Raw genomic sequence first — 27,477 nt, forward strand, 5'->3', positions numbered from 1 at the left:
TCAGTCCGCGAACTCAGTCAACCCGGTGTGGACGTACGTTGTAATATTCTCCCCTCTCTGCTAAACCGCCGGATATTCGTATATGTGCTGAATCTCATCTCATCTGGTGCTAAAAGTGAAAATTTTCGATTCACCCAATTTGCTAACAGAATCTCGACCTTTACCAGTGATATTAGCGGTCAATGAAATCCGGAATATGGTTCCAAACCGTACGGTGAAGCTCAGATGATACAGTGGAGTTGAATGATATCCTTCTAAAGTTGTGATATTAAGGCATCAAGGAAAAAAGGTGTGTTTGTCCTGTGGCAGCAAGGAAAAACTTCCTCCTTTTTCATCGATTTTCCCCCTCGTCGGTCGTCCTGTTTGACCTGGACATGTTCTACTGCTGCGTGGTTCTGTGACGTTCCTGGCTACTCTGATGTTGATGATGATGTTATGAAACAAATGGGAAAGCTGTTCGACAACACCAGAGGAGGTACGGAGTTGAGAGTAGTGTAAACACCATCGGATCTTGTTTGTTTGGGAGGAGATGTCTTGCTTCTTTCTTTTTTTTGTTTCTGTGTAGGATAATTTGGAGCAAGTTTTACGAGCGCAACAGACTGACACACGGTGATGATATTGGCTGGTGCCGAGAACGTGGTTAGGGGGAGAGAGAGGGGCTGGAGGGTGTCTTGGGGACATTGTCGACCCTTTTTTGGTTCTAAATGGAATCATTTGAGGACGACAAGTGACTGATGGTGATCCAAATTTAATGGGTTTCTTGTTGCCCCACCGCACACACACACAACAGAATGTATTGATTATACATGAGTTAAGTTGCGTTAGAATGACATTATGCAATGTGTTCATGGGATTAGGAGAGATTAGTTACAATTTTGGGATATTATACTTAATCTTATTTAGCAACTCTCTGTTGGGTAAATTCTTGCATTTTTTTTTGTATTTACATCAAAGTATCAAAATACTTTTAAAATGCTTTAATTTGGTTCATGTATCTTGATTGATATTTTTATATCCTTTGAAGGTGTTTTTAATCAACCATTAAGCTTGGGATTTTCATCCAGGTCCTTTATTTTTTTCAAACTCAAAATTAAAAAAAAACAACTTTTTGCACACTTCTTATAAAACAAAATTCGTTTCGATTCAAGAAAACAATCTTCCTTGAATTATCAATTTCTTAGATATATTTATATTTTTTAATCCATTAATTGGTTGAAATTTTGTGTGTACTTGCTCTATGACCAAAAAACTTATTTGCATGTTTAGTTCGGTCATACAAATCAACATACAATTTTGGAAGCTGTCCATACAAAAATTCTATACCGGAAAATGGTGGGGATGAAATATTGAAAAAATGCATTTTGTAATTTAACAAGCAATCAACTATTCAAATTGCACAAACATTTTAAAAGTATTTAAGGCCGTTGCTTATATTTTTAAAAGTTTACTCAGCCTCCTTTAAAATTTGTACCGAAAAATCTGGCAGCAAAAAAGCAATTTTCTCATAAAACTTACAAAATTTAATTAAAAAGAGTTCTGCATTGATAATTAACATTGATTATACTCATATTAAGAATGTTTAAACTCGTTTAAAAATATTTAGATTTTTTTGTTATGAAATTCCTATTTACAGTATCACAAAAGTTCCTTTCGAGGAAAAAAAACCCGACATATAGGGACATAAACTTTTAAAAATATTTGCAACGGCCTTAACTTGAAAGATATGGAAATTTAACAACAAATGTTTTAGTTTAACGTTTAAATTTAACTTTGGCGTTTAATTTTTTGACTTGTAAAATTTCAGAATTAATCAGAATAAGTGTTGATAGGTATTTTACATTTTACTGTTGAAAAACTATTTTAAAATATTAAATGTACAGTCCAGACTCGATTATCCAAAGGCCTAGAAAAAAAATCACTTGGAATCATCGAATCACGAAAAAAATATTTGTTTTCGACTACTTATTTTTGATTGTCGACCTTACATGTACAAAATCTCAAAAATTCGTAATTTCAATTATTTATTAAATCCTTTCAAAAGATGATTTCCAATCATCACTCCTAGAAATTTCATAAATATATTTCATGATTTAAGTGAGTCGAAGACGATTTAAGTTTAAAGTTTTGCAATGCGCAAAGCGAACCGTCAAACTTTGTGAGCGTTTTTCTCAAAACACCGAGTTGATTTGCGGGTGCCACGATATCTCGAGATGGGATGGACCAAATTGGCTGAAATTTGGAGTGAGAACTCTCGAGACATATTCCGTGTGCATGACGAAGTCCGATTTTTAAATTTTAATCACAAAAATCAAAAACTGTTGATTTTTTATATGAAAAACAGAAAAATATTTTTATCTTTTTTTTTAAATAAACTTTTTGAGAATCGGCCTTCGTCATGCACACGGAACTCGTTTAGTGAGTCTTCACCAAAATTTTGAGCCGATTTAGTCAACGCAGTGTTCAGATATCGTGGCACCCGCTTTTTGAAACTGATAACTTAAAATAAGTATACCTCGGCAATGGTACATCCAATTGTCTTCATATTTATTTTGTTAATAGATGAAAATGTATATTTTAATACCTGAAAACAGATTGAGTAAAAAGTTTTAGAGTGTGCTCATAGGAACCCTTGACATTTTAGCCAATTTACATGTATGTAACCCCTTGAATAGAACCGCTAAGCTACTCTAAAGAGTAAAGTGATTTAGATGTATTGAATCAAAAATGGTGGTGATGATATATTGGAGGATTTTTTTTAATTTAATAGGCAAACAGAACTAAAATTTGTTGTTAAAAGCACTAGCGTGCCCAGGTCCTCAAGGAAGGTGGGGCAAAAATATAAGAGTTTTGAAAATTTCGTCGTTTATGGACACCCCCTGCCCAATTTTAGAACAAATTTCCGAGGATGGTGGGGCAACTGCCCCATGTTGCCCCACCCTGGGCACGCTAGTGGTTAAAAGTAAAAAATTAAAAAAATACGAAGAGCAAATGTTTTGTTCATGATTCGATTACCAGGAGTCCCATACAAACCTTCGGATAATCAAAACTTCGAATAATCAAGTATGGACGGTATTTGAACTTTTTTGAATTTTCAAAACTTTTTAAATTTCTGAATATGAATGATTGAGTATCTTGATTTCTTTTAATTTTAAATTTCAAATATTTAAAGTATTTTATTTTCTTGAACTTTAGATTTTTTCAAATCTTTTTTTAAAGTTTTTCATATATTTTTTAAATCAAAATTCTGTTGAGATCCAGAATTTTTCATAAGTTTTATTTTTTTATATTTTTTTTAATTTTTAGTCTTCTGAAATAAAAAAAATAAAAATAAATCTGTGCTTTCCCAATCACGATAAAATCTAGCAAAGCTAGTTCTGCCAGAATACTACTAGAACGGTGGATCATTTCTACTAGAATTTAGGCTAGAATGCTGTAAGAATATCCAGCTCTGTAAGAACTCTGCTAGAACCCTGCTAAACGTCGTGACTGGGTAGATCTTTAATTTTTTGAAACTCTTTATTGAATTTCGTGAAATTAAAAAAAAAATAGTATTCCTAAAATTCATTTTTTTTATTTTTTTCAATGTGGAAATTCTTAATGTTTTTCCATTCTTTCAATATTTTTTTTTTTCAAAAAATTTAGGCCGTTGAAAATATTTTTCAAATTTTTGTTAAAAAAAAGAAAAAAAAAGATATATAAGACTTCTATCATATTACTGAAAAAAAAAAACTAAAAAAATCATTAAATTTTCATACTCATAAAAAGTATTTCTCCAGAAGCTTGCAACAGTAGTTTTCAGTTCAATTTCGAATATAAAACATTTTTGTACCTATGCAACTGATTAATGTTTGGTTAAGGAAATATGATATTTAGTCATAAAAATCTAATGATACCCTATCAATCTCAAACATGCAAAAAATTCGGTTGTATCAAATATTTCTAAGCTAAATCAGAGCAGACAGGTTTTGTTTGTACACAAAAACTATGTAATAATCTATCAATTCTTGTATTTTTTTTATTTTAATTCGATTTTATGATTTTAATTCCTGAATACACACATTCAAAAATTCGGTAAGAACTACATTTTTAAAATGTTTAGCGGTTTGTAACCTTCTACAAAGTTGATTCTTGTCATATTTTGAACATTTTGATGAGTAAATGACACATTAAAGACAGCATTTGACAAGTTTCCTGAACTGTTATTAAAAAGTTTTCAATGAATGATGAAGGATTTTATAACAAAAAAGCATAAAATATTGATATCTCAAAAAATTCTCGATGAAACATTTCGCTCATTGGAAAGCTAAGAAAATTTCCTGTAAGACAAATTTGAAAGTAGCGATGACTATTTTTTCTCCTTAAGGTTGCTCAGAAAAAAACGCCGTGAAATAGACTTTTATGGCCTTCTTAAAACCTAAAATGTAACTAGGGCTATTTTATACCGAATGTCTTAAATTGTGCTGAAATTTAAACTTGAAAGAAGCCCACATGTGAGTATTTTGAACTTGTGAGGCATTTCCATCATTTATATTCGGTAAAGGCCCTACCACCAGCATTGCGGTTTCCGCTTTCCCCGAGGGAAGTGATAAGTGGCCAAAACTACACGCCGCAAAGAAGTTCCAACCTATATGTAACGACATAGGCGAGAACCAGTATCATTGCCCCACAAGAACCGTTTCGCAACTGTTTAATATTCATATGAATATCTACGTGGTCGTGGTCGCCGCGGTTATGCCGGTGGTGTTTACGTGTATCACTATGTGAAGAAGGTGAGGAGGTATATGTTTTGCTACAAAACTGTAAGTTTTAGTGCGAAGAGAGTAAAAAATCGAACCTACGCACATAGTGTGGTATAGCGGACAGACGCAGAACGGAGATAAACAAAATTATCCCGTTGCGTTGAGGCCACGTGGTAGATTATCAATCAATTGATTTGTGGAATTAATTTGATTTGAGTACGTGCTTCCTATTTTACCTACCTTCGGAAGTGAAACATTATTTGCTCCTTAGTTATCTAAGGCTAATATTTGCTTAAATTCTTAATTATTAGCCAACACTAAGTTAAACATAGCGATAAGCGTCTGGCGTTAATTGGTTGTGATTTTATCTCTCAGAATTGCCTTGAATGGAATGTGGTGGAATTTCAGAGTGGAGAATTTTTCTCAAGCACATGTTAAAAATAGGCTCGTGCAATTGAGGGCATTTTTTTCAAATTTGGTCCTAAATTCCGGGTTTTTTTTATTTAATTTTTCATTTATTTTTGGCAATTTGTGGAATTTCAATTTCCTATCTCAATTTGCCAGAAAAATAACGGTTGGTAGTTATGTTACAGACATGACCAATATGACAAAACATTTTGCAAGAAGCTCTTTAAATCTTCTTTATTGAGTTGAAGCAAGACGAAACAAACAAAATATTAAAGGTGAATACCCATATTTACACTCTCGAAATTACAATCAAAACTTGTTGTTTTTTAAATAGGTCCTATAAACTATTGTCTTCTATATGTTTATAGGACCTATTCAAAAAAGCGATAAGCGTCTGGCGTTAATTGGTCGTGATTTTATCTCTCAGCATTGCCTTGAAGGGAATGGGGTGGAATTTCTGAGTGGAGAATTATTCACAAGCACATGTTAAAAATAGTCTCGTCCAATCGAGAGCACGAGAATTAAATGACGCAAGCAAGTTGTTTTTTCGATGTTGAACGGAATATGGATTCATGGAAACTTTCCTAGAACAATTCAAACAACAAACAAGTAACTTCTAACTACTCATTCAATTGCAGATAATCAACTGATCATCACTCTCATCGCCATAAACTATACATTACGTGCCACAACAGAACTAAGTATCATCATTTGCGTGGGGTTCAGTACATGTGAGAGAGACCCAGCTCCATGCTATCACACAATACATTCAGCCAGCAGTAGTAAGGCCATTCCCAGCGTAGTTCGTGTGATCATCACCAGCTAGCTAATCTCAGCGCGATCTCAGCCAGTGCCAATGTAAGAGACCAAGTCCATCGGAGGCAAAAAAACCCCGCAACCGAAATGCATCAATTCCGGAAATGCTCCCGCCGGAACCTGCTGATCTTGCTGGCGCTGGTCGTCGGCTACCTGCTGGTGGACTATGTACTGCTCAGCAATCGAGACTACATGGACAATCGCGAGAAAATGTAACTTGATTATCTGTTATAGTTCACAGGAATCGTGAATTGTGTTCATGAATTTGAGAAACGTGAATCAATTCACGATTTCAGTAATTCGAGTAATCTCAACAATTTCAATACTCTTTGCAGAAGCTTGATCGAGGAATCGATACAGTCGCTGGCCAACCAGGGTGCCTGCAAGATACCGAACCTGCCCGTGGACTCGCCGGAGATGTTGAGTTTCCTGAAGGATGAACCGCCGGTGGAGTGCGGCAATGAGAACGACGACTGGGTCGCGTGTCATGTGAGTGTTGATTACATTTTCTCGACTCTTCTTCATTTCTTAAAACATTCAAATCTTCCAGAAATCCACCTGCACCATCAAACCGGAAGCGGTCAAGGCGGTGGGCAAGATCACGTGCGACTTTGCCGACGTCATCCGGACCGATGACTACAAGATCCAGTACTCGAGCTCCCCCGTTCGATCCAGCCATAGCTACACGTTGCGCGACAGCGACTTTGTGCGGGCCCGGTGTTGGACGGACTCGCGCCAACGGTGGACCGGAATCTTGTTCGGGATCCGCGAAGATCGCAACCTGCTCGAACGGCGCAGCTGGTCCAAGGAAACGCCCCTCAACGTCCTAATGCTCGGATACGACTCGCTCAGCCGAAACGCTTTCATCCGGAAACTGCCAAAAACCTACAAGTACTTGACCAAATACCTGAAGGCGGACGTTCTGCAAGGGTACAACATCGTCGGCGATGGCACTCCCCAGGCGTTGATCCCCCTACTAACAGGCTTCACCGAGCTCGAACTGCCAGAAACCCGCAAACGCATGAAAAACTCCGAGTACGTCAACATCTACCCGATGGTCTGGAGTGAGTACGAAAAGTACGGCTACATCACGTCCTTCAACGAGGACGTCCCCTACATCGGAACCTTCTCCTACCGTCTAAACGGCTTCGACGACCAACCAACCGACCATTACATGCGCACGTACTACCTGGCGCTCGAAAGCCAACTCAGCTACTACAAACGGCTCTGCGTCGGGGCCCAACCCCGCCACAAAGTCATGCTAGACTACACCAAAGAGTTCATGCAAAGTTACCCCTCGAACCCCCGGTTCGTGTTCAGCTTCCACGGCGAACTCTCGCACGATTCCATCAATCTGGTCGGCGTTGCGGACAACGACATCACCAACTGGCTCGTCGACCTGAAGCGGTCCGGAGTGCTGAACCACACCATCCTGATCATGATGTCCGACCACGGGAACCGGTTCGCCGAGGTGCGGAACACGCTGCAGGGCAAGCAGGAGGAGCGGTTGCCGTTTTTCAGCTTTGCCTTCCCCGAGTGGTTCAAGCGGCAGTACAAGGAGCAGTACGGCAACTTTAGGACCAACCTGCAGCGGCTGGTGACGCCGTTCGATGTGCACGAAACGCTGCAGGATGTTTTGAGTGAGTATTGGATCATTAGGGTGTAATAACAAAATCGTTTTTCCAGCACAGCAATTTTCAGTTCCTTTTGGGGTCCTAAACAACTTCCCAAAGTTTGAGAAAGATTGGTTGTGAGATCTCACATTGCGCAAAGCGATTCAATTTTCCATATAAATTTGGATGGGAAAAACCTTTTTTTTATATTTTAAAAATCCACGTTTTACGCGAAATCAAAACCGGATTCATATTCGGTTGCTCTACAACTTTCCCGAAGAGAGTTTGGTGCTAACTTGCTCCTGAAAGAAGATACAGCGTCCTCAAAACTCGTCTAAAACGTGATTTTCGAGCAAAAAACACGTTTTAGACGAGTTTTGAACACGCTGTATCTTTTTATAGGAGCAAGTTAGCACCATACTCTCTTCGGGAAAGTTGTAGAGCACATTCCAGAGCAACCGAATATGAATCCGGTTTTAATATAGCGTGAAACGTGGATTTTTAAAATATCAAAGATCAAAAAAAAATGTTCCCCATACAAATTTATATGGAAAATTGAATCGCTTTGCGCAAAGTGGGGACTTAACCAATCGTTCTCAAACTTTGGGGAGTTGTTTAGGACCCCAAAAGGAACTGAAAAGTTGCTGTGCTCACTAAATTTGAACAACTTTATTTTTTTCCATACAACCATATTACACCCTATTGGATCATATGAATTTCAGGTGTCCCTTTTCGAGTTTTAGTTAAGATTTAATTTTTTTTTCGGATTTGGTCTTTAATTCCGGAATTTTTCTACTTTATTTTACATCTATTTTTAACAATTTGTGAAATTTCAATTTCCTAGCCCAATATGCCAAACAGTGCGCGTGTCCGATTGATCCACACGAGGCTTTTAAAATATTTAAAAAAATCTGTATCTTGAAAACGGATTTCCTGATCGATTTGGTGTCTTCGGCAAAGTTGAAGGTAGAACTTTTTGAGGTTTGGTTTGTCGTTTTAGTAGATTGCAGTTTTATGAATAGAAAAGGCACAGAGAAAAGTAAAAGGTGGAAAAGGTACGTTACCCTAATAGCAGAATCGAAAGGAATACTTCTGCAGTTTTGTTTGTTTTATTTTTATCTTTATTTTATTTATTTTTTTGAGTTCTAATAAATAATTTATCCGAAGTTTCGATTATCTGAAGGTTTGAACTTCGGATTTGTTCATGTTTTATTTTTTTCATATTCTTACTTTTTACATCAAATTAGAATTCTACGATCGCTCTTTTGGCCGCTATCTCAAATTTAAAAATTCTAAATCACTTTACAATAGTTTAGGGGTCAAACCTAAGCTAAAAAAATAAGGCAACGGAATTTTTTTTCCGAAGTTTTGTTTATCCGAAGTGAAATTTTTCCGAGGCCTTGGATAGTCGAGTCTGGACTGTATCGAAAGATCTCGAAATATCAATCATAATTTGAAAAACATTTTCAAAAATTTCAAAAACATATTTTTTTGAAAAAAAAAACATTAAAAGTTACAAAAACTTAAGACATTTAAAAAATGGAAAAAACAAAAACATTAAAAAAATTCTAGAATTTAAAAAGACATGAAAAACATAAAACATTTTAAATTTTATAATGTTTTTAAATTTTATAAATTCCAAAAAATATTAAAATTTCAAGAAATCTATAAAAAAAATGTTTTAATTTAGTTTTATTTTATTACAGAAAAAAGGGAAAATTCAAAAACATGAAATACATCAGATATTAAAAAAAAACATTTCAATTTTCATAATGTTTAAAAAAAATATATAAACTTTAAAATTTTTATAAATTTTAAAAATATTATAGTACATAAATCTTTACCGAGCCACGTAGCCCAGTGGTAACGCTTCCGCCTCGTAAGCGGTAGATCGGGGTTCAAATCCCGGCTCGGACCAACACAACTGGTGACCTTTTCCCTTCTGGATTCAATTGCTTAGTAAAGGGAAGGTAGTGTATCGTCACAAACTGGACCTTATCACGACACCTTAGGGAGGCGACCTATGGAATGTTAACATTAACCTTAACATGTTAACATTAAGTTGATTAATAAACTGTCACTGAATCCGCTTTGTAAATGCCGGCCCCGATACTCTTCACGGGTGTTCCCCTCAGGAACTGGGAAAGATTTACTTTTTTACTTATAAATCTTTACAAAAAATTTAAAATAATACAACTAAAAAAAAACATAAAAAATCAAAATAAAAAAAATAGTTTTATTTTTTACGAATAAAATCAAATATTTCAAAAGCATTAAAAATTCAAAAACATCAAAAAATTTCAAAACATTAAATATTTTAAAAACCTCAAAAATTTCAAAATCATCAAACAAACAAAAACGTAAAAAAAAATTCAGACTTAAAAAAAATATGAAAATCTTCATAAAATATTAAAAAAAAAACTACATAAAAAACATAGACAACATTGAAATTAAAAAAAAAATCCGAATTATCAACATTTTTAAAAACATCATTTAAAAATTAAACAATTTTAAAAGTAAACTAAAATAATTTAAAAATGTGAGCAATTCTCTACGAAATCGGTATTTTTTTAAGAATTTTAATTTTTGTATTTTTTAATCCGACTGAAACTTTTTTGATGCCTTCGGTATGCCCAAAGAAGCCATTTTGCATCATTAGTTTGTGCATATAATTTTCCATACAAATTTGGCAGCTGTCCATACAAAAATGATATGTGAAAATTCAAAAATCTATATCTTTTGAAGGAATTTTTTGATCGATTTGGTGTCTTCGGCAAAGTTGAAGGTATGGATATGGACTACACTGAAAAAAAAGGTTACACGGTAAAAAAAATTAGGTGATTTTTTATTTAACTTTTTGTCACTAAAACTTGATTTGCAATAAAACACTATTTTTATTTTTATTTTCATTTTTTGATATGTTTTAGAGGACATCAAATGCCAACTTTTCAGAAATTTCCAGGTTGTGCAAAAAATCTTTGACCGAGTTATAAATTTTTTAATCAATACTGATTTTTTCAAAAAATCGAAATATTGGTCGCAAAAAATTTTCAACTTCATTTTTCGATGTAAAATAAAATTTGCAATCAAAAAGAACTTTAGTGAAATTTTGATAAATTGCACCGTTTTCAAGTTAAAGCTATTTTTAGGTAACTTTTTTTGAAAATAGTCGCAGTTTTGATTTAAAATTTTGAAAATATTGTTTTCGAAATTTCACGAATGTTTCATATTTTAACATTGTAAATTGGACCATTAGTTGCTGAGATACCGACATTAGAAAACGATGGGTTTTTAGGGTGAGACTTAGAAAACATCAATTTTCCTGTTTTTAAACACTTGCATGGCAATATCTCAGCAACTAAGGGTCGTATCAACAAAGTTCAAAAAAGCAAAATATAGAGAATTTTACCTAAAAATGGCACTTTATCAAAATTTCACTAGGGTTCTTTTTGATTGCAAATTTGATTTTACATCGAAAAATGAAGTTGAAAAATTTTTGCGACCAATATTTCGATTTTTTTTTTATAATCAGTATTGATTCAAAAATTCATAACTCGGTCAAAGATTTTTTGCACAACCTGGAAATTTCTGAAAAGTTTGCATTTTATGTCCTCTAAAACATATCAAAAAATGAAAAATATTGTTTTTTGCAAATAAAGTTTTAGTTACAAAAAGTTAAATAAAAAATCACCAAATTTTTTTTACCTTGTATCATTTTTTTTCAGTGTAGTCCATATCCATACCTACAACTTTGCCGAAGACACCAAATCGATCAAAAAATTCCTTCAAAAGATACAGATTTTTGAATTTTCACATATCATTTTTGTATGGACAGCTGCCAAATTTGTATGGAAAATTATATGGACAAACTAATGATGCAAAATGGCTTCTTTGGGCATACCGAAGGCACCAAAAAAAATTCAGTCGGATTAAAAAATACATAAAAAATCGAATGACCGAAATCTGAGAGAACTGCTCAGGTATCAAAAAATTCAAAAATATCAAGCATTTTAAAAACTTTTTTTTCATAAAATTATTTTTATTAGGTCCTTTTCGGTACTGGTACATGGTTAGGACCGAGTCGGCTTTTGTAATTACATTTTACTCAAAAACATCAAATTAAAAAGTTTAAAAAAATTCAAAAACATCAAAAAAAATTAGAACTTGAAAAAAAATGTTGTTTACATTTCATAAATTTTACGAGTTTCTTCTGAAATGTCAATATCATTAAATTTTATAAATTTCATAAAATTTCTAAATTTAGGAAAATATTAAAATTAGCTTCACTTAGAAACTTTAGAAAAAATCAATTTGAAAAATCTTAAGAATTTAACAATTTAAAAAATAAAAAAATCCCTGAAAAAAATGAAAAATCTTTGTTTTACGTTTTTAAAGTATTTTCTAAAATAAAATTTAAAAATATTTTGAATATCTAAAACTGAAAAAAATATTTTTTTTTATTTTCTGTAGGCTTATTTTTTTTTAAAGTTCTTACATTTTGATCTATGTTTTTTTTTAATATTCAACATTAAAAAACACAGTTCGATTTTCCGAATTCTACGCCGAAAACCTTTTTTTTTTCCTCAAAATTTGGGCCTGTAATCTTAATATGACTTCAAAATGCTCAAAGTTTTAAGAGCTGAAGAAATTCAAAATTTGAGAATTATTTTTTTTTAGAATTAATGAATTTAAAAGTTTTAAAATGTAGTAATTCAAAATTCTAGCCCGTTACAAATATTTTTCAAAGTTTGTTTTTAATTTTCTGAAGTGTCCATAATTTTTATTCAAATGAAGGAAGTGTGACTTGTAATTCGAATGTTTAGGTTTTTATTTATTTATTTATTTTTGCCCCTTCCTCGTCTTTGGTCAGCGTCGAGGGATAACTTTTCTTGGGAGATCACGAGAAGAATTCACAACTTTTCTTGACGGCGTTCCTTTCCGAGCTCCGTACTTAGCTTAACAAATTGTATGAGTGAAAATCTGTTTTTTTTTTGTTTTTTTTTCTTGTACTGAATACAATTATTGTAAACTGATTACTTACTGATTTCTAGACAGATTTGTTTAAACTCATTCTCAAAGTTTGAAAACAACGAAAACACATTTTGTTAGTGAAAAAAAACACTATTATGATTAAGAATGGCAAACACCCGTACAAACAACTAAAAACCTAAATGTACAACAAAGAGTCCCAACTGACCTCATAAGTATGATACTAACTAATTCTAACTCTCCTTCCCCTTCCAGACCTCCAAACGCTCAAGTCCAAGCAGAAACCAGCCCACACGCGGGCCATCTCGCTGTTCGAGGAGATTCCCCAGAACCGCTCCTGCGCGGACGCGTACATCGAGCCGCACTGGTGCGCCTGCCTCAACTGGGAAACGATCGCGGACGCGTCCTCGTCGGAGCCGGTCTTCCGGTCGGCGATGGCCATCGTGGACTACATCAACCGGTACACCGAACGGCACCGCAGCATCTGCGCCACGCTCAGCCTGGACGAGATCCGGTGGGCGGCGAAGCTGTCCCCGCACGAGGGCCTGGTGCGCTACAAGCAGAACAAGGACACGGACGGATTTCTGGGGGAGTTTAGCTCGACGGGGACGAAGGTCGCGCACGACATGTACCAGGTGAAGCTAGTCACGGTGCCGGGGAAGGCCATCTACGAGGGGAGTGTGGTGCACGATTTGGGTAATAATCAGTTTCGGGTTAAACTGAGCGACATTTCGCGGATCAACAAGTACGGGACGCAGGCGAACTGCATCTACGATAAGGATCCGGAGGTGCGGAAGTATTGCTACTGCAAGAAGTGAATTGGTCTGCAGGTGTAAATAGGTTAGTCGCGGGACTGGGAACCATTTTTGGTTGATGATTTTTCGAGTCAATACTTTTTAAGTGCGCGTTTGTAACAGGAGTCCTTATTAGTTCAGAATGAAATAACCGTGAATCTCAAAGAGACTTAATGCACAAACAAACAAAGTTGTTGTAGATTTTTTTAGTTTTAGGTAGTTTGAAGAAAGAACACAATGTACTGAAGAAGATACGAGGCAGGTGGGTGTGCTGTGCGTAGGTATGATTCCGCAAATATTTAGCTAACCGTGAGTGTGAATACAACCGGATTACTTTTGATACTCAATATGAATTCTGAGAATCTCATAAATGTTGATAAATAAACGTGTTTTTTGAGAACAATTGAACATGTCTACTTACTTGTAGTCGAAGGCTACTTCAAGGATCACTTTCTTTTCCGTTCCACCGCACAAACAAAGATCGTTGGTTTTATAATCAATCATTGGATTATACAGAACGCACAGTTTTATTGAACGACTCCCTCCCCGGGTTTGCCGGAACTGTTGTTTGATGTAAACGATCTCTATGGATTAGTTCTAAGTTTCTTTTTTTATAGCATACACTTCGTCACTCTCGTTTCTCACTTGATTACAATTAATGCTTCCGTGCTGGATGTGTGTGTGTTGTGTTGATTGGATTCTCCCTAGTGTCAATTGTGTTTTTTGCTGCGTTTACTTCTTGATTGGTTCGATAGTAGTTCCGCCACGAATTTGTCCCCATCCGATTAAACTGCAAGGAAAAAAAAAAAACAAGTTAGAATTTCAGTAAAGCTACTTGAGAGAGCAATCTTACCGCCAATGCTTCTCGACACGCCGACTCAGTGCAATCTTTTCGTCCTTTTCCGTACACACCGGATTCGTGAGCGCAATTTTGGCCAAATCGGCCTTGGAGGCGACGACGCGCCCGCCAGTGCTGAGCGACCCGATGTTGACCAGCAGCATCTCGTTCTTGGTCAGCTTCTGCACCTTGGCGCCCTTTTTGTCGCCCTCCATGCGCACACCGAGCAGACGCTTCAGCAGATAGTACGACACTTCCAGCTCGACAAAGATCTTGGGCAGTGCGCCGACCGCCCCGAGCACCTGACCCACGAGACGATCCGCCCGGCACAGCGTCGGTTCGATCTTCGTTCCGACACCGATCAGTCCACCGGGCACGGCAAACTGCAGATCGTTCTGCTCGGCGTACAGTGACACGATCTTCGAGTAGATGGGCTGACAGGTCAGCTTGCCATCGCCATCCTTGCTGACCAGACCGGGCCGCACCTCGATCTCCTGGCCAACGGTCAGCACGCCGCGCAGAATTGAGCCACCGGCAACACCACCCTTCAAGTCCTTCACCTCACAGCCCGGCTTGTTCACATCGAACGAACGGATCACGATCAACCGCGGCGCCCCGGCAAAGTTCCGCGGCGGAATCGGAATCTTCTTGGTGATGTACTCGCACAACACCTCGATGTTATACTTGAGCTGCGCGGAAATCGGAATGATCGGCGCGCCCTCCGCGACCGTACCCTGCACAAACTTGACAATCTGCTCCTGCTGTTCCTTGGCCTGGGTGTCCTTCACCAGGTCGATCTTGTTCTGCAGGATGATGATGTGCTTCAGCTTCATGATCTCGATCGCGGCCAAGTGTTCCGACGTTTGCGGCTGCGGACACGACTCATTCCCGGCGATCAACAGCAACGCGGCGTCCATGACGGCGGCACCGTTCAACATCGTCGCCATCAGAATGTCGTGCCCGGGACAATCGACGAAGCTGACGTGACGCACCAGCTGGAAGCGCCCCGTACAGGCCGGCCGGTAGCACGGGAAGCTGTCGTCCTTGTTGGAACCGCCCGACGTGTAGCACGTGGGACGCAAACACTTGGGGTTGTCACATTTGTAGATCTTGGCGTTGGCGTAACCTGAGAAGAGAGATAGAAGGTTGGGTTTTAAACGTGGCGATTTTTGAACCCGATCGTGGATCGAGACTCGATTATCCGGAGCCTCGATAAGAGGCCATCCATAAACTACGTGGACACTTTTTTATGAAATTGTCAGACGGCCTCCCCCTTTTTTCCAACTTGAAGACAAGTGTTAATACTGTTTTTCTACGGAACGTGGTCATCGGCAAACACCTCCTCCCCACCCTTAAGTGTCTACATAGAACATGGTTTATGGATGGCCCCTAGGGTGACAATAAAAAAAACGACATCAGAGCAGGGTTGCGAATGAGCGAGCGCTCACGGAAAGCGTGCTCGCTCCAGCTGGAGCGTGAGTTTTCATCAGGTAGCTCGTGCTCGCTCACGCTCACCGGAGCGTTTTGCGCTCACGTGAGCTGGTGAGCCAAAGTAGGTAGTTGTTTTTCCTTGTTGAAGCATCTGCCTGTTTTGAACGAAGTTTCTAGAACTATCTCAGCACAGGCAGCAAAAACAAACAAGAAAGTGGTCAAACAAACAAAAATAAGCAATAAAATGAATTTAGTCGGCGAACCGAAATGTACGTTCTATTTAAATTCAGAATTAGCGAAGGGGCAGAATGATTCACTCTTGAGTGTGCTAACAAAGAGCTAACTCATTCTAAATGTAAAAAAAAAATCATTGACGTGAAGAGATGCACTGATATGTACAAAAAATTGATTTAATTGACAAATGTTTATTTTAAGTTTTTAGAATCCGGAGTTTTTGCTCAAGGCGGTTTTAAAAACACAAAAAAAAATTGTTTTATTGGACCTTTAAAAAAACAGCAGTGAGCTTTATAAAAGTTATAATCATCCCTCATATTCTGAACATTTTAGAGAATGTCCATATTCAAAAAAATCATTTATTAAATCTGTAATTGAATATTTTCAGAGGCTTGGTAGCGGAAGTGTTAGATATAATTTACTTGACGGAAGAGGGGCCACCCTTTATGTGCTAAAACATAACAATGCCATTTTTTATTATTTCGTTCAAATGGGTTATTTCAAACACTAGCAATTTGGAGGTTTTTTGTAAAAAGAGAACTGTTTCAACAATTTTACCCAGTTTTATATTTTAATCAACCAAGCATATAACATTGAATCGAACTTACCCCAACATAAATCTTCTTGAATTATTTCATTGTTTTGTAAGTTTTTCTAAGGATTACAGTCCTTTTTGTTCACGCGCTCATACCCTTCCCTTGTTTCCACTGACATGCTGCGCCTTAAGTACAAAATCAAACTAGGATTGAAAAACAAAAAACTGTCTCAAAAAGTAAAACGATTCGCGATACTTCCAAAGTGAGCGCTCCGTGAGCGAAAAATGAGCGCGAGCGTGGGGCAAACGCGAGCTGGAAAAATCGGAGCAAACGTGAGCGCGGGCAAACGTGAGCTAGCTCGCGCAGCGCTCCTCCTCACGAATGAGCGAAAAGTGAGCGCTCACGAGCGCGTGAGCGCGTGAGGAACGCAACACTGCATCAGAGATACCCCCTAACTAAAATAAGTAACTGTGCCAAATTGCGAGCCAAACCGGTTAAGGTTAAAGGGTCGCTATAGACTCGTAAGGGTTAATTCGGATCGTTATGCGGTCTTCGACAAAGTTGTTTATCGTAAAATTTTACTCAACAATCTCACACTTGACAATGATCCAACACATTTAACGCCACCTTTTCAACGATCAAAAGCGACCCTTAAACCTTAACCGGTTTAGCTTAAAATTGGCACAGTTACTTACAGTTATCTAAAGAAACGAGCCTTTAAAGATTTTTTTCCAAAAAAAAAACATTTTTTCTTGTCACCCTAATGGCCCCTTATCCGCGAATTCAAAAACTCAGAAATTGAAAAATGTTCAAAAAATAAAAAAATAAATCCTTATTTAATATATTTCAGAAAGCTAAGAAATCAAAACATTCAAAAAACCTGACGTTTCAAAAATTTTAAAAAATATTAAGATGTCATACGATTAAAAATAAATTCAAAAAATCTTTGATTATTTAATTTATTTAATTTTATGATTTTTTGAATTTATTTGACTAAAATTTATTTGATAAAAATTCAAAAAAATATTTAATTTTATGATTTTTTGAATTTTTTAGTATTTTTATGAGCGTCTTAATATTTTTTTAACATTTTTGAAACGTCAGATTTTTCGAATGTTTTGATTTGTTATTTTCAGAAATATATTCAATTAGGATTTATTTTTAAACATTTTTCAATTTATGAGTTTTTGAATATGCGGTTTAATGCAAAATTCCAAAATAAAAAAAAGTTAAAAAATTAAAAATTGGACAGAAACAAAAAAAACTGAGAAGAGAAGGTTTAAAAAAATCCTTAAGTTCATCAAATTTAAAATTAAAAAAAAAACAAAAGTTAAATTTTGTTTTTACATTTCAAAGAATTGAAAACATTTGAAAATTTCAAAAAATTCAAATAATAAGAAAAAAAACAATAATATTTCAAGATACAAATAATTTATAACATTTCAGAAATTCAGACACAAAACATTCTAAAAAATTAAAATTTCAGAAATAAAAAAAACACAAATTGAGAAACCTGAAAAAAAATCTAATTGAGTCGAATTTGTTTTAATACAACAAAAAAAAGAAAATTCCAAATATTTTTTAAAAAATCATTAAATTAAAAGAAAAAACAAGAAATTTAAAATACTAGATAATCTGAAGGCCTCACTTCGGATAGTCCAATTTTTGGTTAATTTGATTTGAAAAATTTGAATTGAAGATGGCAACCAAAATGACGTTATATTGAACAATGATTTTTGTTATTTTTAATAGACGAAACTTTGAATAGTTTTTTGACTGACAAAGTAAGAATTTTTTTAAAAATGATCGAGTCAGGACTATACAGAAAAAGAAATTAAACAAATTAGTTTGAACCCACTTTCCGAAGGTTCAAAAAATCATAAAATAAAAAAAATCAGAAAATTTAAATAATTTACAAAAAAAATAAATAAATCTAAAAACTAAAAAAAATAAATAAGATGCAAAAAAATCCGACAGATAAAAAAAAATTAACTAAAAAAAATAAAAAATAAACTTAACAAATAAAAAACCAAAAGAATAAAAAAAATACAAAAAATCTAAAAAATAAAAAAAAATAACCATTCATATAAATTTAAAAAAAAATTAACAAATCCAAACTTTTTTTTTAATTTCTTAAAATAATTAGGGAAATGAAATATTTAAAAAATAAAAAAAAAATCACAAAATATCCTGAAGCATAACAAAAAATATCCCAGATTTTATACTTTTGACTGTTTTTTTTTTAATCCTGGTTTTTTTTTAAAACAAAGATTCTGGATTTTTTTAGAAATTTTAAAACCATTTAAAATTTTTATATTTTTAGAAAACAAGCTTCGAACGAGTATCGAGATTAACTCGATCGTCATAATTTGTCGATGGTAGGGGAAATATACACTTTCTCAGCCTATTTCTATTATCGACCTATCAGAACTTTGATCATGTATTACAGCTTTCATGAAGTGTTTTTGACTGTCCAAAGAAATAGATAGTTCAAATAAAAGTGAGCAAGCAAATCTCCATTGTTGATACATCTGAAAATGTCGAACGGCTCAGACTGATTAAAATAGGTATAATTCCCCTAGATCAAGAAATCGAATGATAAGAATCTATTATCGATAAATTTCGATCGATAAATCGCGATCGTAATTTGAGAAATTACACGTCAGCGATCGAGTTGGGGTTTGAAGACATTCGAAGTGCAGTAAACAGTCGCGATCTCCCAAAAACAAGCGTTTTTTTCTGTTTATTTAGGCACTTTTTTTGTAGCATAAGATGAAATGGTTGTAAACACAATTGTAATTATACAATTTTACTGAAATTATCTCTAAAAAACGTATTTCTTGCAATTATCCGCTCCGCAGCGGCACTCGGTCAAGTTCTCCGGGTCGGGCTTTCCTCTGCCCGGACCGCCATCATCGTTCGGGGGCCCGTTCTGCGGCTGACCTTCCTCGTCCTGGCTCACGTCCATCGCCCGGCTCTCGTTGATCTGCGTTTGGTAGTTGATCGTGAGCTCTTCGCCGGCTTCGATTTTCCGCTTGGCAAAGAACGCCAACCGGGGCAGATTCGGATCCAGGCAGTTGACCCAAACCGACCAGATGCCACAGTTGGGGTCGCACGAGTGGTTGATGAAGCGGGCAATGTTGCCGTAGTTGGCCGCATCGATCGTGTACGGATTGTCACTCCCGTTAAAGTCCAGATCAAAGAGGTAGGTGCGGCCAACGGCGTCGTACTCGCGACCTCGCTTCTCCGCCTCCTCGTACGTGATGACCTCGCCGATGTACTCCGTGATGTACCAGCCCTCGTAGATGGTTTGGTTGGTTTTGACGCCCCAGCCGCGTCCGTTGCTGGTTTTGAACAGCGACACGTTGAACTTGCGCCCGTTCTGCATGACCCGGTTCGTACAATCCGCGCTGCAACGGCACCGCTTGTTACACTCGTAGATCGGCATGCCGGGAGGTGCGTTCAGTCGCTTTTTCGTGTTGTACGCCATTTTGGAACCGGCCATTTTGCCGCAGCAATCGCTCCGGAAGTTGCACTGCTCGCACTCGCACCCGTACGGCGGATCGTCCGGGATGGTGACGCCCTCCCCGGCCAGGTTCTCCTTGATGTACTTGAAGTTCTCCTGTGGCACGTCCGAATCTTCATCGTTCTCCACCGCAATCTTGCTGCTCGGCTCAAATTCGTTGATCATGTCCTCGAACTGCTTCATCTTGACGAGCTGATCGCGTCGCTTCCGGTAGGACATCTCCAGGCCAACATTCGCCAGGATCCGATCGTGCAGCCGCTTGTTCTTGGCGTAATTCGCACGAATCTTGGCGTACAACACCATATCGCTATCGAACGCCAACGGGTCAAACTTTTCATACTCGGCCAGAATTTGCTTGAACGATTTGGTCTCATGCAACGTAACCTGCTCCCGATACTGCTCCGTCTCGCCCAACTCCTGCCGTATTTCGTTGATCGTCTCCACGTACGACTCGAGCTGCCACTGCAAAAACTCGTTGATCGCGTGGCACGTGCGGATGTTCGGCAACGGTTCCCAAGTGTTGCTCTTCGAGCTGTACCCACGCCACTTGATCTCGAAAACTGGTGCGTTCGAAATCTCCTGAATATCCACAATACTCTCCACCGAGTACTCGCCGTCTTTGTTGGCCTTGGGCGGTGCCGCCGATCGTCGCTTCTTGCCACTCCCAGCTACCGGCGTTCCCGTCGTCGTCGTTGTCGTCGTCCGCGACGGCGAGTCATCCGAATAGGTCAACGACTTACGCCGCACTCGCAGTCGCGATGTCGACGACGACCCCGACTCTACACTCCCTGCGTCACTCGCAACCGATGTCCGCCGGGACAGCTTCGGCGTCATGCTGCGACTCGCACGTTCGTGCAGTCCATTGGTCTCATGGTCTTTGTGCATTCCGTTCCGGTTAAAATAATACTCGATATTTCTTTGCTTGTATTTGCCACCGTCCGCGGCGGCCGGCGTCGTTCCGCCCCCGTTAAAGTAGCTGGAAATCTTCGCCTGCTTCAGGCGGTGCCCGTCCGGAGGCGAATCCGCGGAATTGCGGCGCCGCTTGCCGTTGATTTTGTACCGCTCGTGGGTCATTTTAATATACGCGGCCAGCTCGGCCGGGGACGTCGTTAGCCGACCGATGAGCTCATCCGACAACGGCTCTGGAAGATTAAAAAGCAAAAACAGAAATTTGTGTCTGGATCAGTTCAAGTCGAAGAAAAAGTGGGCACTTTGAATGCTACAAAGCGTCGTCTCTACACGAATTACACAAAATATTTGATTTTCTGCAGTCCGCCGGGTGACCGAGTGACCCCGGCGGTTAGCCCCTTTTTCTCTTTCTCACTAGCAAAATGGTGTCTGAATCCAGATACAAACTTCATGCAAGAGCTTCAATCTTCCAGGCTAGCGCCCGCTTCCGCGAGCTCACAGTATAACAGAAGGTGCGTTTACCAAAAATTGTAAGTGTAAATAAAATCATAGCTTAAGGAACTGGGACTTAACAGAAAAACAAACATTTGTTCACCCTTTAAACTAAATAAAAAGGAAACCGAAAACCAAAAACCGAAATAAAAATCTAAAATCTTACCCAGCTTGATGGTGATGTTACGCTCGAGTTCGTTCTTGAAGCGCACCGTCTGCACACCGGAGATGGCCTTGACCACGGTGGACTTGCCGTGGGCCACGTGCCCGATCGTGCCGATGTTGATCGTGGCCTGGCGCGAGATGACCTCGGGCGACAGCGGCGTCAGCTTGGTGACGTCCTGGGAAGGAAAGGGTGAAAATAGGATTTGGTTATTCGATGTGTTTTGGATTTTTTCAATTATTTATGAATTTCTAACATAAACAGCATAAATTTCTAACATAGTTTCAAAGTAAAATATGTACTCAAAATTATTTACAAGATAACGTATTTTTTTCGAAAGTACTCACATTTTCATTAATTGCAATATGGTTATCAAACGAAGCGAAATTTTGCATGCTTTTCACTTTATTAGTTTTTTTTAAATACAAAAAATTTCACATATTACCGTATTTAAAAAAAAACTAAAATTTTCAAAATATGCAATATATCAGACGAAGCGAAATTTTGCATGTTTTCGCAGGGTGACCACTCAAATAATAGCAATTTCTTAACTAAGGAATGGTTTCAAAAAAACTCTTTATAAAAAAGCAAAGATCAACCATCAAAAATAAAAATTTATTTTTTTAGATCAAACTATGTCAATTTTTGTAAAAACAGAAACTTAACAACAAATCTTTCATAAAAAATATTATTTATTTATTTTTATTTCAGTATTATTTTAAATATTTTTAAACATTAAAAAAATAACTGTTTTTATTTTTTTTGTATGAAAAATTAAGTTTGATAAGATTCTATGATTTCGCACACACTCGTTTTTCATTCAGAACTAACAACGATTGGATTTTTTCGAGTTTTCCAATAACTGAAAATCAAGCTTTATCTACAGTAATTAACCCATACTTAAGAAAAAGTTTACAGTAAAAATTTGGAAAAAATATTTGAATAACTTAATGAATCTAGTTAAACTAGGAGTTGAATCTTTTGATTTATAAAAAAATATTATGAAAATCTGCGTCAAATACATCCAATATGTATACGGATTTTCAATTTGTTTAATAACATTTTCATTCTCAATTAGATTGAAATAATGAAAGGAACCTTCGGTTTGAAATAAGTTGCTAAAGAAGAATACTAGATTACTTTTCCAAATCAACCAATGTGGGTTTCCTATGTACATAGGACCTTTTGAAAAACAAGCGAGAATTGATTGAATTTAATTTGGAAATTGAACAAAAAAAAACAAAATGATTCAAGAGTCAAAAAATAATTTTCAAACAAGCATGCTTGGGATTCCCAACTTTTTGACAAAAAAAAATACAAATTCCCGTCTTTTTCCCGATTTTTAGTGGATTTTGGCAAATTCCCGACTTTTTCCCGACTTTCCCGATTTCCCGACTTGAGTGGCCACCCTGGTTTTGTCACTTTATTAAAACTTTTTTATATAAAATACAAAAATTTTCACAAAATACCGTATTTTTCGAAAATACTCAAATTTTCCAAAAGTGCAATTTAGGTATCAAGCTAAGCGAAAATTGGTTTGCTTTTTCACATTGAGTTTTTTTTTGAATATACAAAAAATTTCATAAAATACCGTATTTTTTCGAAAGTACTCAAATTTTCAAAACATGCAATATGGGTATCAAATGAACAAAATTTCGCTTAGTTTGATACCCATATTGCGAAAATTTTCATATTTTACAAAAAAAAAAGCTTGAGTACACATTTTTACTTTCAAACTTAGGCCGTTGCAAATATTTTTCAAAGTTTATGTCAACCCACCCCCCCCCCCCCTCCCCGCCTTCAAAATTGGTCTGAAAAATCAGGGGGCAAAAAAAATATTTTTCCAAAAAACTTCAAAATTTTCATGAAAATAGTTGACTAATCAACTGAAAACAATCTAAAATGCATTTTTCTGCATTGATAATCATGTTTAGCATGTTTGGGCTTGTTTAAAAATGTTTTGAATTTTTATGAAATTCCAATGTACAGCACCGCAAAAAATACAATTTTCGTCAATACTTAGATATTTTGGAAACTAATGATGGCAAAACAACTGGACAGGTGTATAATGCATTTTAAAACACTTTTTTCATTAAAATGTTGAAACCATGGCTCGTAATTTAAATTTTTATACTTTTTTTATTTTTTTGCCCCCCCCCCCCCCCCCCTCGACTTTGGTCAGAGTCGAGGGACATAAACTTTGAAAAATATTTGCAACGGCCTTACTAGATTCTCAAAAAAAAAAAATTTTTGGTGAAAGCATTGAAAATTTAACATGATATGGCTTAATTAATCGATTTTAGAAAGATTTAAAAAATGAGTTATCGTCCATAAGATTATCGCCGACAGAACTATCAAAAAACGATAACGATAACGCTGGATCAACCAAGGGAATGATGGAAGGAGAGGAATCTCAAAACCTCATAATTAATTTCAAGATTGTTCAGGTGAACTCCAAAAACGCGACCAAAAATTCAAATTGTTGTTATAGAACGCCAAATTATTGAATCATTTTCTGGCGTAAAATGAATTTTGCAGCTTAAAATCAGTTAAAGAAATGAAATAAAATATTTTTGTTTTCAAATTTCCTACGCCTGTTTATTTTTTTACTCTTTGGTCTGACAGTCTTGGACAAGGCGAGGGATAGGGCATAGCTCCCTCTTGGGATCAACATGTTGCGAATTAAAACAATACCTTCGACTATCGCAAATTACTTCCCTTTCCTACTTTAGCACTTATTCCTTATCTAGCCAAATCTGATTGCTGGAATACTTTGTTTATGTGATATCACGCGCAGAATACAGGGGTTATCCTTTCAAACAGCTATACATCTGCTGGGGTTGGGCGTGTAGTTGTAAGCGTGGTTGTCTCTCATCCAGTCGGCCTGGGTTCGATCCCAGTCGACCTCGTCCGCGATGCTAACATTCAGATGCGTTTTTCAAAACGCATGGTTTTTACATGGTACTTTTTGAAATGTTTGCGTCGAAATGTGCCTACATTTGTAGATTTTAAAATTGACCCAATCTAACCCCGTAGAGGGAGTGACATTGGGTCAAATGACAAAGTCATCCAACAGTGTTTCTTGTTCGAGGGAATCGTTTTGTCATGCTACAATGTTTGAATTAGAGATTTTCAAAAATTTGGGTATTTTTCGAGGAATTCCAACAAAGATATTAAAAAGTTGAACTTTAGACTACTGCCAAAATGACAGGATTTGTTCTAGGAACGAGATTTTTTCAGCTACGTAAGTCATCTTAAAATGTCCCCTACACAACCATTTGAACAGAATTGAGTTTCATTGAGAAGTACCTGAGAAATGGTAAAATCCGTAAAAAATCACTTTGGACCCAATCTCACCCCCAGACCCTAGCCCAGACCCAATGTCACCCCTTACTGACGGTACTTGACTTGACTTAAAGTTGTTAACTATCGGAGAGGAAACAGTTATTAAAAGCCAGAAAAGCACGGATGTTTAATAAGCTGGAGTATGCACCATGAATAAATTAAAAGAATTTTAAGAATCAAAAACATGTAAATAAATTTGCGAATTCTTCTGCTTTCTTGTTAATCGCCTTCTGCGAACGGTCCTTCTCAAGGATACATCCAAAACATCATCATAGCTATCCATGAACTCTCGATTAAATTTTCAAAAGGTCCTATCTGCATAGGAAACCCATGAGGGATAGGTTGTTTTGAAAATTTAATCTAGAACTAAGAATAGGGACCAGGTAAAGGCAAAGTAAGGGGACGAGGGCAGGCAAGAATGAATGTTTCCTAACCTAAAAATAAGAAGCTAAACTGCCGTCGTTGCATCAGCCATCGAGCGATAAAAGTTGACCCCGAATCGTCAACCAACTTCACAAAACGCTTGTTTGGGCGTACCCTGCCCCAGAATAAACCAAAATTTCAACCAAATCGACCATTTTCATCAAGAAAATCGCCTCCGAAAACCGGAATTTTGTGGCATGTTGGCAGTTTCGAGCAAGAGAGAAGAGAGGAAAAAAAACCTCAGCAGGCAGAAGGGGGCTTTCACCGACCGTAGTAGCCCGCCCCAAATAAAACTCGGCGGAAACTCACCAGCTGGGAAAGGTCTTGTTTTTGGAGGTGCGGCTGGCCGGTAGTGGCCTGTGTTTGCTGCTCGCCGGAGGACATTTTCACACGGGTTCGTTTGCGGCTACTTTCGGCACGTTTCGAGCGCTAGTATTTGCTAAATTTCACCAGAAATCCACGACGGCCACCGAGCGCGATGCGTGTTGCCACTTTTAGCTCACTTGAAAGAACTCTTCTTGCTCTTTTTCTTGCTTGTTTTTTTGAAGGCGGCTTTCCAGCGCGCGGCTTTGACACACGAACCGGTTCGCCGCACCAAAGTGATAGCAGGGCTGCCAGGAAACGGGGGTGTGCAGACATTTTATTTCAATTTTTTATTCTTTTATTCTTTTATTCTTTTATTCTTTTATTCTTTTATCCTTTTATTCTTTTATTCTTTTATTCTTTTATTCTTTTATTCTTTTATTCTTTTATTCTTTTATTCTTTTATTCTTTTAATTCTTTTATTCTTTTATTCTTTTATTCTTTTATTCTTTTATTCTTTTATTCTTTTATTCTTTTATTCTTTTATTCTTTTATTCTTTTATTCTTTTATTCTTTTATTCTTTTATTCTTTTATTCTTTTATTCTTTTATTCTTTTATTCTTTTATTCTTTTATTCTTTTATTCTTTTATTCTTTTATTCTTTTATTCTTTTATTCTTTTATTCTTTTATTCTTTTATTCTTTTATTCTTTTATTCTTTTATTCTTTTATTCTTTTATTCTTTTATTCTTTTATTCTTTTATTCTTTTATTCTTTTATTCTTTTATTCTTTTATTCTTTTATTCTTTTATTCTTTTATTCTTTTATTCTTTTATTCTTTTATTCTTTTATTCTTTTATTCTTTTATTCTTTTATTCTTTTATTCTTTTATTCTTTTATTCTTTTATTCTTTTATTCTTTTATTCTTTTATTCTTTTATTCTTTTATTCTTTTATTCTTTTATTCTTTTATTCTTTTATTCTTTTATTCTTTTATTCTTTTATTCTTTTATTCTTTTATTCTTTTATTCTTTTATTCTTTTATTCTTTTATTCTTTTATTCTTTTATTCTTTTATTCTTTTATTCTTTTATTCTTTGATTCTTTTATTCTTTTATTCTTTTATTCTTTTATTCTTTTATTCTTTTATTGTTTTATTCTTTTATTGTTTTATTCTTTTATTGTTTTATTCTTTTATTCTTTTATTCTTTTATTATTTTATTCTTTTATTCTTTTATTCTTTTATTCTTTTATTCTTTTATTCTTTTATTCTTTTATTCTTTTATTCTTTTATTCTTTTATTCTTTTATTCTTTTATTCTTTTATTCTTTTATTCTTTTATTCTTTTATTCTTTTATTCTTTTATTCTTTTATTCTTTTATTCTTTTATTCTTTTATTCTTTTATTCTTTTATTCTTTTATTCTTTTATTCTTTTATTCTTTTATTCTTTTATTCTTTTATTCTTTTATTCTTTTATTCTTTTATTCTTTTATTCTTTTATTCTTTTATTCTTTTATTCTTTTATTCTTTTATTCTTTTATTCTTTTATTCTTTTATTCTTTTATTCTTTTATTCTTTTATTCTTTTATTCTTTAATTCTTTTATTCTTTTATTCTTTTATTCTTTTATTCTTTTATTCTTTTATTCTTTTATTCTTTTATTCTTTTATTCTTTAATTCTTTTATTCTTTTATTCTTTAATTCTTTTATTCTTTTATTCTTTTATTCTTTTATTCTTTTATTCTTTTATTCTTTTATTCTTTTATTCTTTTATTCTTTTATTCTTTTATTCTTTTATTCTTTTATTCTTTTATTCTTTTATTCTTTTATTCTTTTATTCTTTTATTCTTTTATTCTTTTATTCTTTTATTCTTTTATTCTTTTATTCTTTTATTCTTTTATTCTTTTATTCTTTTATTCT

The 27,477-nt window shown here is 35.7% G+C and overlaps 2 protein-coding genes across 3 annotated transcripts; one reads left to right on the forward strand and one right to left on the reverse strand.

The window, feature by feature from the left end:
- On the forward strand, positions 1–14,149 carry LOC120426322 (uncharacterized). Its single transcript, XM_039591081.2, has 5 exons — positions 1–475; positions 5,786–6,175; positions 6,299–6,452; positions 6,514–7,603; positions 12,821–14,149. Exons 2-5 carry the CDS (start codon positions 6,051–6,053, stop codon positions 13,381–13,383), a joined length of 1,932 nt encoding a protein of 643 aa, XP_039447015.1. The 5' UTR covers positions 1–475; positions 5,786–6,050; the 3' UTR covers positions 13,384–14,149.
- On the reverse strand, positions 13,962–25,801 carry LOC120426320 (eukaryotic translation initiation factor 2 subunit 3-like). 2 transcript variants are annotated; one of them, XM_039591080.2, is made up of 4 exons: positions 25,566–25,782; positions 21,492–21,666; positions 14,213–15,323; positions 13,962–14,149 (listed from the first exon to the last, which is right to left on the reverse strand). In XM_039591080.2, the coding sequence occupies exons 1-4, from the start codon at positions 25,638–25,640 to the stop codon at positions 14,092–14,094; spliced, it is 1,419 nt and encodes a 472-aa protein (XP_039447014.1). In that variant the 5' UTR covers positions 25,641–25,782; the 3' UTR covers positions 13,962–14,091. The 2 variants fall into 2 exon arrangements, with proteins under 2 accessions (XP_039447014.1, XP_039447013.1); XM_039591079.2 differs by lacking the exons at positions 13,962–14,149; positions 14,213–15,323 and adding an exon at positions 19,114–21,066 and having other exon boundaries at positions 25,566–25,801.
- Positions 25,802–27,477: the final 1,676 nt, after the last annotated feature.

The sequence above is a fragment of the Culex pipiens genome, chromosome 3 (genome assembly GCF_016801865.2).
Source record: "Culex pipiens pallens isolate TS chromosome 3, TS_CPP_V2, whole genome shotgun sequence".
NCBI classification, from domain to species: domain Eukaryota; kingdom Metazoa; phylum Arthropoda; class Insecta; order Diptera; family Culicidae; genus Culex; species Culex pipiens.